The sequence below is a fragment of the Protopterus annectens genome, chromosome 1.part1, assembly GCF_019279795.1.
Source record: "Protopterus annectens isolate FY-2018-M chromosome 1.part1, PAN1.0, whole genome shotgun sequence".
Taxonomy (NCBI): Eukaryota; Metazoa; Chordata; order Ceratodontiformes; family Protopteridae; genus Protopterus; species Protopterus annectens.
The window spans coordinates 450,771,056-450,785,262 of NC_056726.1; the positions used below are offsets into that span (position 1 = coordinate 450,771,056).

The 14,207-nt window shown below is 41.5% G+C and overlaps 1 protein-coding gene across 3 annotated transcripts in view; it reads right to left on the reverse strand.

Moving 5' to 3' along the window:
- TBCE (tubulin folding cofactor E) overlaps positions 1-14,207 on the reverse strand; it is a 1,152,174-nt gene that overhangs the window by 89,412 nt on the left and 1,048,555 nt on the right. For all 3 annotated transcript variants that reach the window (XM_044075916.1, XM_044075896.1, XM_044075906.1), the window contains exon 15: positions 420-479. In XM_044075916.1, the coding sequence (XP_043931851.1) occupies positions 420-479 (60 nt within the window). The remainder of the gene's footprint in view (positions 1-419; positions 480-14,207) is intronic.

The following is a 14,207-nucleotide window of genomic DNA, read 5'->3' on the forward strand; positions in this document are numbered from 1 at the left end:
CCTCAGAGCTACACACTCCAGGGATCTAAACCTTGTCATCACAATAAACAAAACATGCTGGAGGGATAGGTTCCTGACCCAGAGACTCCCCAGACTCTGGAATAGATTGCCCATACATGTCAAGCAGAGTGCCTCTTTGGACCTCTTCAAGAGGAACCTTGACGATTGGATGGGAAAAAGGAAATTCACCCCAGGGATCACGTCAGTCGCCCTGCTAGACAGGGGTCAAGGAAAGTAAATAATGTGGGAAGAAATAGCCAGGGAATTGTTATGGCTAGGCTTGTATAGGCCCTAGGGCTGATAGCCTAGTACCAACCTATGAACCTATGAAGAATGAAAGTGAGTCAGAAAGCATTATCTGTTAGCAACATCTGTGCAAACATGAATACATAATACCATTATTACAAAACAAATCTCACCTGGAAGTTTCTTTTCTATAGGTTTCTGGTCTGTTTTGTCTGGACAATTGATGGTAACACCTTTAAAATTAATGGAGAAATGTTTATCAGGTAATGTATTTAACTGTAGGTTTTTTACAACATAATATCATTTAACATCAATAGTAAAAATGATCGATGAGTACCATAAGAAAAAATACCTAAGTTTTAATTACTGCAGAGAAGAATGTGTTTCTATCATAATATCTTTGTCTAATGCACAGCATGCCATGAAGGTGAAGCTGTACTGGAGATGGAGCACATGTAAAGCACCACTATTATCTAAATGTATCAGTTACAGGAGCTGTCTCTGTAAGGGAATGCAGGGGCAGGAATTCTGAAAATTTTGGAAGCCAAGATTCATCCATACCCCAAATTATTCTCAAATTGATAACATGAAAAGTTTGCCCCCAAGGAAAATACAAAAAAGCAAAGAAATCACAGGTGAACTGCAGTGACTAAGAGGAATGGTACACGTATCATGGGAGTTCGTGTTAATAACTTTGTGACTTGGGAATTGAAAAAAAAACATTTGTGTGTGTTGCACGATAACACCAGTAGATAGCAGGTTATGAGTTTAAAATCCTCTGTCTATAGCACAACTTCAGGATTATAGTAACAACTTCACAAAATAGTTCCCGGAGGAAGACATCTGTCTTCACCACACCACTGTCTAAGCCTAACAAAACAGTTCTAATGTGAGTAAAGGGGGTCTCAAATTCTCATTATTTTCCTGTCAGAAACGTATAACAAAAAGCTCTAATGAGAAGAATCTAAGGAAGAACCTCTGAGAGAGTAGCAGGAGGTGCAGGTGACCAGGTCACTAATACAAAAAGAGGTTAAGCTGGCAGGGAAAGGATACCAAATGACTCAGAAAAGGTCTAATATTACAGCAAGTACTCTATGTCATCCTCTTCAATGGTTTATCAATCAGCAGCTAATGATTTCAAGAATAAGTCCAAACTAGTGAAAAACCTTGGATGACAAAAAAAAAGAAACTTTACTTTGGGGTCAGATAAGGACTAGAATGGTTACTTAGAAGCTAAGCAATATTCTTATTCATGATAAGGCAGCAAAATGTTCTTAAAATAACAAAAACTTACAGATGTTGAAGTATGGCACTACACAGAAGAATAACCAGAACAGCAAAATATAGGAAGCCTATATCTTAGCAATATTACTACTACCCCAGGTGAGGATTTGGATTCTAGTGATGGTGTGTGTCTGTTTGTGAGGGTATACCTATACTCCTTCACTGAACTGTATTCTCTTCATCACAAGAAGCTGATCTTCCTGCAAAGTGTTACATGTGTATTAGTCAAGGAATTTTATGAAAAAAATGGCATTGAAAAGGTGATTAACTTTTGCAAGCGTAAGATGCCATTAAAGGAAGACTCTGATGTCTTGCCAATAAAAATGAAAGAGAATACAGTGGTCCCCATCACAGGCAGTGTGGGTAGTGTGTACTATTACCTCTGTTCACTGACAGTCATTGTGTGTTCTATGACCATTGTTCAAACAGTCACAGACAGTGTGTACTATGACCACTGTTCACAGACAGACAGTGTGTACCATTACCACAACTCGCAGACAGACATAGACAGTGTGTATTATTACCACAGTTCACAAAGGCAGTGTCTGTACTATTACCACTGTTCACACACAGTCAGACAGTGTGTACTATTACCACTGTTGACAGACAGATGCTTTTGGCAATCAACTTTGTAATCAAAAAACAGTCTAAGAAATAATACCTCATAGTAATGTATTTGCTGTGGTCATTTACAGACAGCCTCACAAAAATTGCTATAATTACAATTACACAAAAAAGTAAAATACATGAAAGGATAGCTGCTATGGGCAGTGTATACAGTTAACCACTGCCCAAAGATAAAGACAGCTGCTTTTTGCAATCACTTCTGTTATAATGAGAAAGTCTATCCCTGAAAAATGTAATTAACGGTGAAATAAAATAATAGTAAACAGACTTCTGCTGCTGTGGACAGTGTGCACTGCCACCACTACCAGCAGATATAACATCTCACCTTACATGGAATCTCAAATATGTAACAAAGTCCAGAAGGCTAAGTCTAACAAAGTTAACAGTTTATAATCCTGATGTACCATTTCACTGTTGGCAGGGCACTTGTCCTGTTTTTCAACTGCTACTGTTCACCCATTCTGAAATTTATGTTTGGGAAATAATAAACTACAGTTGTGTCTAATTACCATAAATGTAGATGTTTTGAGTGTCCACTGTTGCAGTAACAATATTGGCTATCCTTGCTGTGGCAGCCCTTGGCTGTCCCGAATACTAGAGATTTCATCCCTATCACTAGGGCTGACGAATAACCCATACCTGGGTATAATTTATATGTTTTCTCTTATTTTTACATAGGTGAATGTCTGGATTAATGCCCTTAGCTTAATCTAATAACAGTTATTTTGGTGTAAGTATATGGGATTTAAAAATACGAAAACACTGAATCTAATGGAAAGGTTTCCCTTAGCAAATAAATGTTCAGTGTGAGTTGAAAAGTCTGTTAAGTGAGGGCAGATTTGCATTCTGTTCTTATGTTTCTATCAAGATAAGCTGACTACAGGTGCAAGCAATACATATTGAGAGTCTTGGGCATTGCTTGCTGAGGGAATTCAAGAAAGAAAGGATTTCAGGATAGATATTCAGCAGAATATCAGGGATTAAGGAAACAGGGAGTATGTATACTAACACGTAGAGGAGCTCCAACAGTGATAGACGAGGGAAAAAGATAATTGTAGATTTGTGGTATTAAGGGGCTTCTGGTAAGGGAAAGGCATTATGCAGGCATGTTTATTTATTTATTTATTGCAGTTGGTTTACCAGGATAGTCCATTGGGCCTTAAAGAACCCGTTTTCAATGGAGTCCTGGGGAGAAAAGCTCCAAAACAAAATAAACATTCAACATTAGACAGTGACAATCTAGGTACAGAGAGTATTAATACTATGTAGGCACAATGAAAGTAAAAACTAATCCAATATAGAATAGCAGTCATAACAGCTAATACATTGAGAAGTAACATGATAGTAATACAGCAATTGTAGACTTTAGTACAGTTTAGAGAACAAACATAGTAGCTAAAAAAATAGAATATGGTATTGAAAGATATTAAGTTGAGTTAGTTATGTGGGGTGGGAGCAAGAGCATTCCCACTGTGATGTTAGATGCAAGAAAAGAGACTTTTTGAAGGTAGAGTGGTTAGAGGTGGTGTGGATGAGTGGAGGTAGGGAGTTCCAGAGGCGTGCGAGGCTGAAGGAAAGAAGGTTTTTGCCTGGGGGATGAGTAGGTTTGTGCACTTCCAGTAGATTTTGATTATTTGACCTTAGAACTCTGTTAGGTAGGTGCATTTTAAAGGCAGAGGAAAGGGAGGGACAGAGGGAGGGGTTTAGAATAAGCTTATGGGCTAGAGTTAGTTGAGTGTAAGTTAATTGATTAGGAAGTTCTAGCCATTTTAGTTTATGGAGGGAGAAACAGTGGTGAGTGGAGGACTTATGGCTGGTGGCGAATCTTGCAATTTTGTTATAGCAGGAGGTAAGCTGTTTTTTTAGTGAGAACTGTAGATTAGTTAGTAGTGGGGTGCCATAGAGAAGGGAGGGGATAAGGAAGGAAGTAGAGAGAGTGATTTTAGTGACAGATGTGAGGTAGGCATTCTGTCTATAAAGCATGCCAAGTTTTTGATGTATTTGTATTTCATCAAAAACTGCTATTACAGAGCTTAAGAAAATTTGGGCAGAAATTATCAGCTTTCAGCTTGGAATATTACTAATAAGTGGGCACTGCAACTTGATTTGCAGCACTGCACTGAAGATGTATCTGAGGGACATAGATGGGAAAATATAACAAAATAGGGCAGATTTTCAAAGGAATTTATGAAAATATTTTATATAGAAAATGTAAATTCAGTATTAGAAACTTGTACAGAATTTACTTATTACTGTCAAAGTACAATAACTGGGCTAGACTAGACAGCAATTATATTTCGCAGGAACAAGTGCATCTAATTGAAAGCTTCAACATACATCCAACATCTACTTGAGATCATGAACCAGAAACAATTAAAATAAAAATGCAGAGTATTGAAGTAAAAATGACACACAGGCATTCCCCTACCTACCTGTTAAAAAGAGAAGAATTTCAGGAATAGTTACTTGAAATTATTCAAGAGTTATTAGGAACATAGATATTTCATCAAAGTGAGTAGATAAAATTAAAGTGCAGTTTAAAAACAAGGTAGAAATAAAAGAAAAAGAGTTATGGTTAATATGTAACAGGAATTATTTAGATGGTGCTGAAAAAGGATAAATTATTGCAAAATAAGGGGAATTTCACAAAGCAAAAAGAGGTGCAAATGCAGAGTGCTAAACAGAAAATAAGGGAACATCTGGATAATATGCAAGAGTTTAGAAAGCTTGTTGGGTAAGCAACTGATTTTTGATGACTCCAGAACACAAAAATGTTTAGCACAGCAACTTATGTAACTGAAAGTAGAAAGTGTTGTTGCCAAACTTAATTATTTATTATTTATTTATTGCATTTGTTTACCGGGAAAGTCCACTGGGCCTTGGAGAGCCCATTTTCAGTGGAGGCCCAGGGAGAAAAGCTCCACATACAAATTATACAGAAATTAACTTTAAGTTACATAAATGGCAGGAAGGCTAAACTTTACAGAATATACAAAAATGCAATTTAGTTACATGAATGCTTACAGGGCTAGACCGCAGCAATAATAGGCATGGATTTTTAGGTAACACAGTATAGTATACATGCAAGAGTTAGACTGAAATTAAACAGGTAGCTGGGCAATGGATTGAAGAGGAGAAAAGGAGTACAAAGAATACAGGGATGAAAGGTTCAGGAGTGGTAATAAGGTGGGTATAGCGAGAGAGGGTATTATCAAATTTTTGGGTAGGTATCAGGGGTAGGCACAGCTGGGATGGTTAGAGTGCAGGTTGGCAAGAAGGAGTAGGATGGGAAAAGAGTTGGGGAAAAAAGTAGAGGGACAGAGTAGGGGAGATAGGGTTTAGAGAGACTTATTTTTGGCATGGGCATAGCCAGCAAGAGGAGAGGTATTGTCCAAGAGACCTTTTTAACAGGGCATACAATAATAACTTAGGGAGCCTACAACAAGAAAAATAAAGTACAGTTGTGTACACTTACCATAAATGTAGATGTTCGAGTGTATTCACTCTGTTGCAGTCATTACATTTGGGTTATCTGCTTGCAGGTAGCCCTCAGTTGGCCTGATTAACAAAGTCTTGGGTCCTGCGTCGGTTGCTGTCACTTCTTCCATGACTTCAGGTCATCAGGGGTATAAAACATGCAGCCAATGCCATTATATCAGTTTTTCTTGCCCCAGATGTCAGAAGCTCCCCTAATGGGAAGCAATTAAATATAAAATTACAATGATATACCTCCAACAAAAAAAGCAAATACACCCAAAAAGGCTTTTAAACATAGTAAAGGAAAGTACCAGGACTGCAACAGTGAATACACTCGAACATCTACATTTATGGTAAGTGTACACAACTGTACTATGTTCTTCGTGTTTCACTGTTGCAGTCATTACATTTGGGTAGATTCCCAAAGCTATGGTTGGGAGGAGGAATTTAGATAGCATTAGGATCAGCTATAAGGCTCTGCAAGACTGCAGTGGCAAAGCCAGTTCTGGATTTAGAGAAAATTGGCAAATTATAATGCTTGGTGAAAGTATGTACAGAACTCCAGGTAGCAGCTTCTAGGATGTCCCTGGTAGGGACGCCTCTGAGAAAGGCTGTAGAGGTAGATGCAGCCCTGGTGCAGTGAGGTCTGATCCCCTGGGGGATAGGTTTTTCATGGTGCTTACAGCAGAAATTAATGTAATGGCCTATCCATTTAGAAATGGTTTGCTTTGAAATAGCCTTTCTCTCTGCCCCAGCATCAAATGCCACCAGCAGTTGTTCAGATTTCCTTTGAGGTTTAGTCCTGCCCAAGTACAATCTAAGTTGTCTGTGCACATCTAAGGAATGCAGTATCCGTTCCCCTTTGTTCTGTGGATTGGGAAAGAAGGTTGGCAAATGAATGGACTGATTAAGAGCCACACTGGATACCACCTTGGGCATGAAGGATGGATTGGTTCTGAGGGACACCCTGTCCGCATGAAAGATTATGAAAGGCTCCACTGCCATAAAGGCCTGTAATTCAGATACCCTTCTAGCTGAAGTGATTGCTAAAAGAAAAGTTTTTTTTACCAGGAAAGAAATTTTAAGTCTGCAGTAGCAGCTGGATCTAAAGGAGGTAGAGTGAGTTTCTCCAAAACAAAAGTTAAGGTCCCAGGCTGGGGTTGGAGCTCTCCTGGGTGGTCTCAAAATTTTGACCCCGCTGAGGAACTGCTTGAGCAGTGGATGAGAGAAGGGAGGTTCTGTGTTATAATGAGCTGAAATGGCTGAGGCACGGATTTTAATGGAGGAAAAAGACAAGCCCTTGTGAAGCATCTCAAGTATTGTAATATCTGAGGTAAATTGGGTGCTGCTGTGCTCATCCCTTGAGATTGTTTCCAGGCATTGAATCTTTTCCATTTTTCAGCATAAGATTTTCTAGTAGTAGGCCTCCTTGCCTCTAAAATGATATCCATCACAGGTTTACTGAGGGATGGTAAAGGAGAGATTATGTAATTAGCCAGGCTGCATGGTTCAGTGTTAGAAGCTGAAAGTGCAGAATCTGGTTCTCCTGCTGAGACAACAGTGAAGGAGTCTGAGGCAGGTGCCATGGGGGTAACCGTGACACACTGTGCAGGAGGGGGTACCAGTGTTGGCGTGGTCAGTCTGGGGCAATCAAAATCATCCTTGGTTTGTCCTGTTTGATTTTTAGTAGTACTTTGGAGAGCAGAGGCAGAGGGGGAAGGCACAGACTGATAGGTTTTTCCAGCTGAAGGACAGAGCATCCACATTCCAGACTTGTTTGTGGGGAGTCCTTGTACAAAATGTGGCCAATTGGTAGTTCTGGGGAGAGGCAAACAGGTCTATATCTGTGCTCCCCCATTTGCTTGTCAACATGCTGAAAATCCTTGGCTCCAGTTTACACTCATGTGGGTCCATGAGGTTTCTGCTTAGTCCGTCTGCCAGTGTATTTAATTTTTCTGACAAGAATTGAGCTTGTAGGTGTACTTGGGAGCTCAAGGCTGTGTTCCTCAATGCCATGGCTAGTCTGCAGAGGGGGTAAGAATGTGTATCCCCTTGCTTGTTTATGTACCACATAACAGTGATGTTGGCCGTCTTTACCATTAGTTGTCCTGGAAGAATGTGGTCCTTGAAGGCTGTCAGAGCATTCTGTACAGTCAACATTTCTTTTTGATTGATATGCAGGTGCATTTGATTTGGGTTCCATTTGCCCTGAATGCACTTCCCTACCAGGTGAGCCCCCCCATGCATATTCTGATGCATCTGTTGTTAGGGTTTGGGTGGCAGGGGGTGGTGTGAAAGGTAGTCCCTTGTTTTGGTGGCAGGCCTCTGCCCATCAAAGGAACTCTAGGCGTAGGCAAGGTATGATAGGAATCATTGCTTCTAGATCCTGAGAATGTTGACACCATACGCTTTTTAGATACCACTGTAGTTTCCTCATATGCAGTCTTGCATATGGAATTAGAAGAATGTAGGAGGCCATGAACCCCAAGGCTTGCAGTATTTGTCTTGCAGACAGCAGGGTTTTTGTGGCCACTTGTTTGAAGTAGGTTGTCAAATGAATTTGTTTCTCTGGCAATGAGGTAAGCCATCTGGGAAGTTGTATTCAAACTTGCTCCCAGGAATATAATTTGTTGACATGGTACAAGGTGTGATTTATTTTCGTTTATGGTGTACCCGAGACACGTTAGAACCCTTTGTAAAAAGGCCAGATGACTCAAAAGTATGTCCTGGCTTTCTGCCTGAATTAGACAATCGTCCGGGTATGGGTATATTTGAATATTTCTTTGCCTGCAAAATGCAATAACTGGAGCTAGGCACTTTTTGAATACCATGGGCACAATAGATAAGCCAAAGGGCAATGCAGAGAACTGATAGTGTGTGCAGCCTGCTTTGAAGCGTAGGTATCTTCTGCCAGATTCCCTGATTGGGATGTGCAGGTATGCTTCCTTTAAATCTGGTGTTGCCAACTAGGCATCCTTGCCTAGCACAGGAAGTAATTGGTGAAGAGTCAGCATCTTGAATTTTGGAATCTCCAAAAAGGTGTTTAGAGTAGACAGGTCCAGGATAAGACGCCATGAATTGTCTTTTCTGGGTAACAGGAAAAGTCTCGAGTAGAAACCTTGTCCCTTTTCCTCTTCTGGTACCAGTTGAATAGCCCTCATGCTTAAGCGAGTAAGTACTTGTTTTTGGGCCTCTGTCCACTGGTTTGGGGTAGGTCTGGCCACCAGCTTGGCATTGGCAACATGTGGATGTAAAATCTGTATCCCTGGGACACTATATTTAAAACCCATTTGTCCTGGGTAATGAGTTCCCAGTTCTTTGCATGAAGAGCAATCTTTCCCCCCAAAGGGGCAGTCAGTTGATAAGTTCTTGGAAATTTTAAAAATAAGTCATTGAGACAGTTTACCATAGGAGGGAGTCTTATTACTCCCAGATTTGGAATTGGGGGCCCCCCACTGCTTAGTCCTGTGTGTCCCTGGGACTGGAACCTGGGGTTTTTGCTGTGTCTGGGTTTGGTTTGAGAAGACCTGGAAGGGGCTGGAAAGGACCAATTCTTAGAAGGCCAGTGCGTACTAAATCTAGGAGGCTGAACTTGTAAGAAATCTTAACAGTGTGCATAGATTTAGCTTTATCTTTTATCTTTTTAAGAACTTCCTCAGCCTTGTTGCCAAACAGGCGGTCCTGATTTAAGAGAGCATCCAACAATTTAGCTTTATAAGGCCTTCTTTAGCTATGTTAGAAACCTGGGAGGAAACTCCCAGATATGCTCAGAGCTAGTTCAAAATGATGTGAAGATTACTGATCCTACAGACATTGCCAACATACTGGCTGACAGGTTCAGTGCAAACTTCTCCCCGCCCTCCCCCCCAAAAGGAGAGATATCTATACCAAACGACTGCAGCCCCCCAAACATCTCCAGCGCCCAAGTGAGAACTGCTCTCTCCAAAGCAAAAAACACAGCATCCATGGGACCTGATGGTGTCCCCGGCTGTGTGCTCCATGAACTCAATGATGAATTAAACCCACAGCTAGGACAGCTGTTTAATCAAAGTCTTACCTCTGGATACGCACTCCAGGAGTGGCGCACTGCAACTGTGGTACCACTTCACAAAGGCGGTGCCTCCACCGACCCTGGAAATTACCGGCCCATTAGCTTGACAAGCCTTATCTGCAAAGCCATGGAGAGGATCATAATGGACCTCATAAATAAAGACATAGGGAATTTGCAGACTTTGGATCCAACCCAGTTTGGCTTTGTCAAAGGCAGATCATGCCTTTTAAACTTGGTTGACTTTTTCGAAACAGTCACCAAAGCCATTGATGAGGAAAGGCAGTCCATACAGCCTACCTCGATCTGGCTAAGGCCTTCGATACAATACCCCACTCGGGTATCATTGAAAAACTCATCAGCTTAAATGTCAACCCATACATCACAAGATGGGTTGCAAACTGGCTGAGTGACAGAACCCACAGGGTCAGAGTTGCTGGCGCCATGTCAGACTCAAAGCCTGTCACAAGTGGTGTCCCACAGGGCTCAGTCCTGGGCCCACTCTTGTTTGGCATCTACTTTTCCGAAGTACAAGCAAACACAGGAGGGTTATGGCTGACAAAGTTTGCAGATGACTGCAAACTGGGCGCCATAGTAGAAAACACATCTGATACAGATATCCTTCAGAAGGGTCTCACAGAAACTGATAACTGGTGCCAGAGCCACGGCCTAAAGTTAAATGCCAAAAAATGCATAGTCATACCCTTCGGGAAAAACAAGGTTACCCCTAGCTACCAAATAGGTGGCAATCCACTGAGCACAGAAGAAGTTATCAGGGACCTAGGTTGATAGTAGTCTGTCATTCGACACCCATGTAGCTAAAGTAGTTAGGAAGACCTTCTACATTGCCCACCTTATCATGAAGGGATTCTCATCTAGATCAAGGGAGGTCATAGTCTCCCTTTACTCATCACTCATCAGACCAATGATTGAGTACAATGCCCCATTCGGAATGTATCTGACCCGACACTTGCAGCAGCTGGAGAGGCCACAAAAGTTCCTCACCAAAAGGATAAAGGGTCTCAAAAATCTGTCCTATGCTGCCCGACTGAAAGAACTCCAGCTCTATTCAGTCGCCACCGCTTGCTCAGAGGTGACCTTTGCCTAACATACAAGGCCATGTCAAACCCAAATTTGATGAATATGCTTCACCTCAAAAATCTAGATCCATCAGAGCCACAAGGGCGGAGACTTAAACCTTGACACGGCTATTAATAGGACGTGCTGGAGGGATAGATTCATCACCCAAAGACTCCCTATGCTGTGGAACAAAATCCCGGTACATGTGAGGCAGAGCACCTCGCTGGCCTTGTTCAAGAGAAATCTTGACCAATGGATGGGAGATCACAGATATACCCCAGGGATTACCTCAGTGTCACTGCTCGACAGAGGCACAGCAAAATAATGGGTATAGTTCCCCATACTAAAGGGGTGGCGTAAGCCACAAAACGATGGGCTAGGCTTGTAAATGCCCTCGGGCAGATAGCCTAGTATGAACCTATGAACCTATGAACAATTTAGCTTTAACATGATCAGGCAAAGATTGCTCCTTAAAGCCAAGCATGCCTTCTGAGCACAGACCCAGTAACAGCAGCCCTGCAAGAAGCCTCTAAAGAATCAAAACCACATTGCAAAGTATGTTTTCCAACTTGTTCAGCAGAATGCGTTAAATCCTCTAATTCTTTATTTTCTACACAGTCTGGAATCAACATAACTTTCTGTTTAAGCAATCCAATAACATGTTGCTGATACTTTAACATATGAAACTGGCAGTTTAAAGCCCTAATGGCCAATGTTGCAGAAGTATAAACCTTCTTACCACATCTATCCAGCACCCTGGAGTCTCTATCAGAAGGGGTAGGATTTTTAGCAGTAGAAGCTTTAATGCCCTTAGGCTCATGTGAAATAGTCTCTGGATCCGCAATAGGATTTTTAAAAAGGAACTTGTGTGACTCAGGGACCCTGTAGTATTTGTCAGCTTTTCTGGGAGGAGAGGAGGCAAGGAATCAGGAGCCAAACTAGATTCAGAGAAAGCATCATCAACAATGTCTAGTACAGGAGGAACAGCTAAAGGCCTATGCTGAGGTAGGAGTAAGAAATCCCTAAGCCTCATTTTTGAATCAGAAAAATCCTGGCTTTCTCAGTGGAAATGCTCCCTTAATGTATGTAAGGTTTCCCCAAAAGAAAAATCCTCTGGAGGGGAAGCAGAGGGAATGAAGTCCTCTGCATCAGAATCCTAATAAGTAGATAAGGGCAAATCCAGATCATCAGAAGAATCAGAAAAAACAGAATCCTGATCAGAAGATTCATAAACCACTTCAGTCCTAGGCCTCTTAGAAGGGGGTGGGGCGGCTGGCTACCCCAGATTAGAGTTATTAGATCTTCAGCCACTCTTATAATTTGTTTTTTATGCATAGAGGCCTGAACATGTGGCCTGGGCATCGTTTTTTTAGGCATGGTTCGAGATTTAGGCTTAAGTGAAGAAGGAGGCATTGGTTTAATATGCAAGTCCGTAGGCCTGAATACACCCTCAGAAGCCGGTGCCTGCACAGTGGCTCCGGACCCATCCAAGGTAGAGACATCCACGGGTTCCATAGTTGAAGCATCTCACAGCATACCAGACTCCGAATGGGTCTCAGTAGAGGCCTGCAAATCAGAAGTAGTGAGTATCAGGGGCTGCAAAAGCACCTCACTGAGTACGGGCGAACTGGCGACTGGCTTAGGAGAAGCGTCGTTGGCAGTTTTGGACCTCGGCGGCCTGTCTCTGTCTTTATCTTTGCATTTTTTTCGGAATCCCAGTAGTCAGATGGCTGATCAATGACATTTCAGGGTAATTAAACCCGAGAACCAAAATATTTAGAGGTGAAAATATACCGACGACAACAAGGTACGTCGTGGTCAGGTCCTAAGCAAGGAAAACAGTACGAATGAAAATCTTTATGAGGTATTTGCTTTCCACAAGTAATGCAATTATTAACTTTTACTGACATCGGTAAGGAGCAAGAAAAAGTTTCCCCAACGGGGTACTTAGCTTTAGTTGAAGACTTTGGTTCTGAAACTCGAAAACGAAAATTTCAGGAGTCGGCCGATCAGCACTTGCGAACTGCTTCTGCTTCGGGCACCGCACAGCAAGAAAGACTGATGTAATGGCATCGGCTGCATGTTTTATACCCCTGACGACCTGACGTCATGGAGAAAGGGATAGCAACCTACGCAGGTACCAAGACTTTGTTAATCAGGCCGACTGATGGCTACCTGCAAGCAGATAACCCAAATATAATGACTGCAACAATGAAACACGAAGAACATCTACATTTTCTGTACAGGTATTGGAGATATTTTGAAAATTACATGAAAATTTTTACAAAGCACAGAAATGTGGAAATCATCAAGAAACACCACAAATGTAAATATCTATATAAGACTTAAGTATGCCAAGTTTAGAGGTAGATAAGGCTCAACTATTAACAGTTAAGATAGGAGGAGGCAGGAATAAGAACAGTGATGCATAATCAATAGGCACAACATTCTCCAAGAATAGATGGTATTCCTGTGGAAGTTTCAAAGCTAGGAGGGAAGAAAGTGACAAAGATTTAGAGGGTTTTGTTTAACAGTAGTTTAAAAGGAGGAGAAGCACCAACATCCTGGAAGAAAGCTGTGGTGGCTGTAATACCTACATATGACAAAAACCCATCAGACCCAGATTTATATAGGTCCATTTCAATTTTAAACCATGATTATAAAGTGTTTATGTTTACAATAGCTAAAAGAATGGCAACGGTATTGCCAAAACTGATTAATATGGATCAATGTGGTTTTGTGGAGGGGAACCAAACATCTGACAACCTTAACAGAGCAATGATGATTCAGATGGAATATAAGAAAATACTGCTGTTACTGGGTCTTGATGCAGAGAAAGCATTTAAGAGAGTTTGTTTGTGTCTTTCAGCTTTTCCAGGTTAGGGGTTGTCACAGCGGAACTCCGGTCCGCTAATGATTGGCAGTAGATTTTTACGTACTGGCTTGCCGGGCCCAACGCACAACCTTCAGCGAAGGAATGCCCATTCATGCATGTTGCCACACAGAAGATGCTCTAACTGAGAATCGAAAGGGCAACATCTAACTGTGAGGCGACAACGCTACCGCAGCACCACCACCGCAGTACTAAATCATTTAACAGAGTAAGCTGGGATTTTATGAGTAAGGCAATGGAAGCATCTGAATTCCCAACACAATAATAATGTTAATTAGGAGAATATTTGAAGGATCAGAGCCAAGAATTGAGTCAGAGGGTTCCTCGATGATAAGATGTGTCTGACTAGAGGAACCAGGCATGGGTGTCCTCTTCCTCTTTGATATTTGCTTTATACTTAAAGCCATTGGCAAAGAAAGTAAGTGACTCAGAAATTCAGATATATAATTGGTATGCGCCAATCAAAAAAGATATTAGCTTTATTTGCAGATGATATTTTGTACCTGATAAAACCAGAAAAGGATATTTCAGTGTTCTGGAACATTTTGAGAC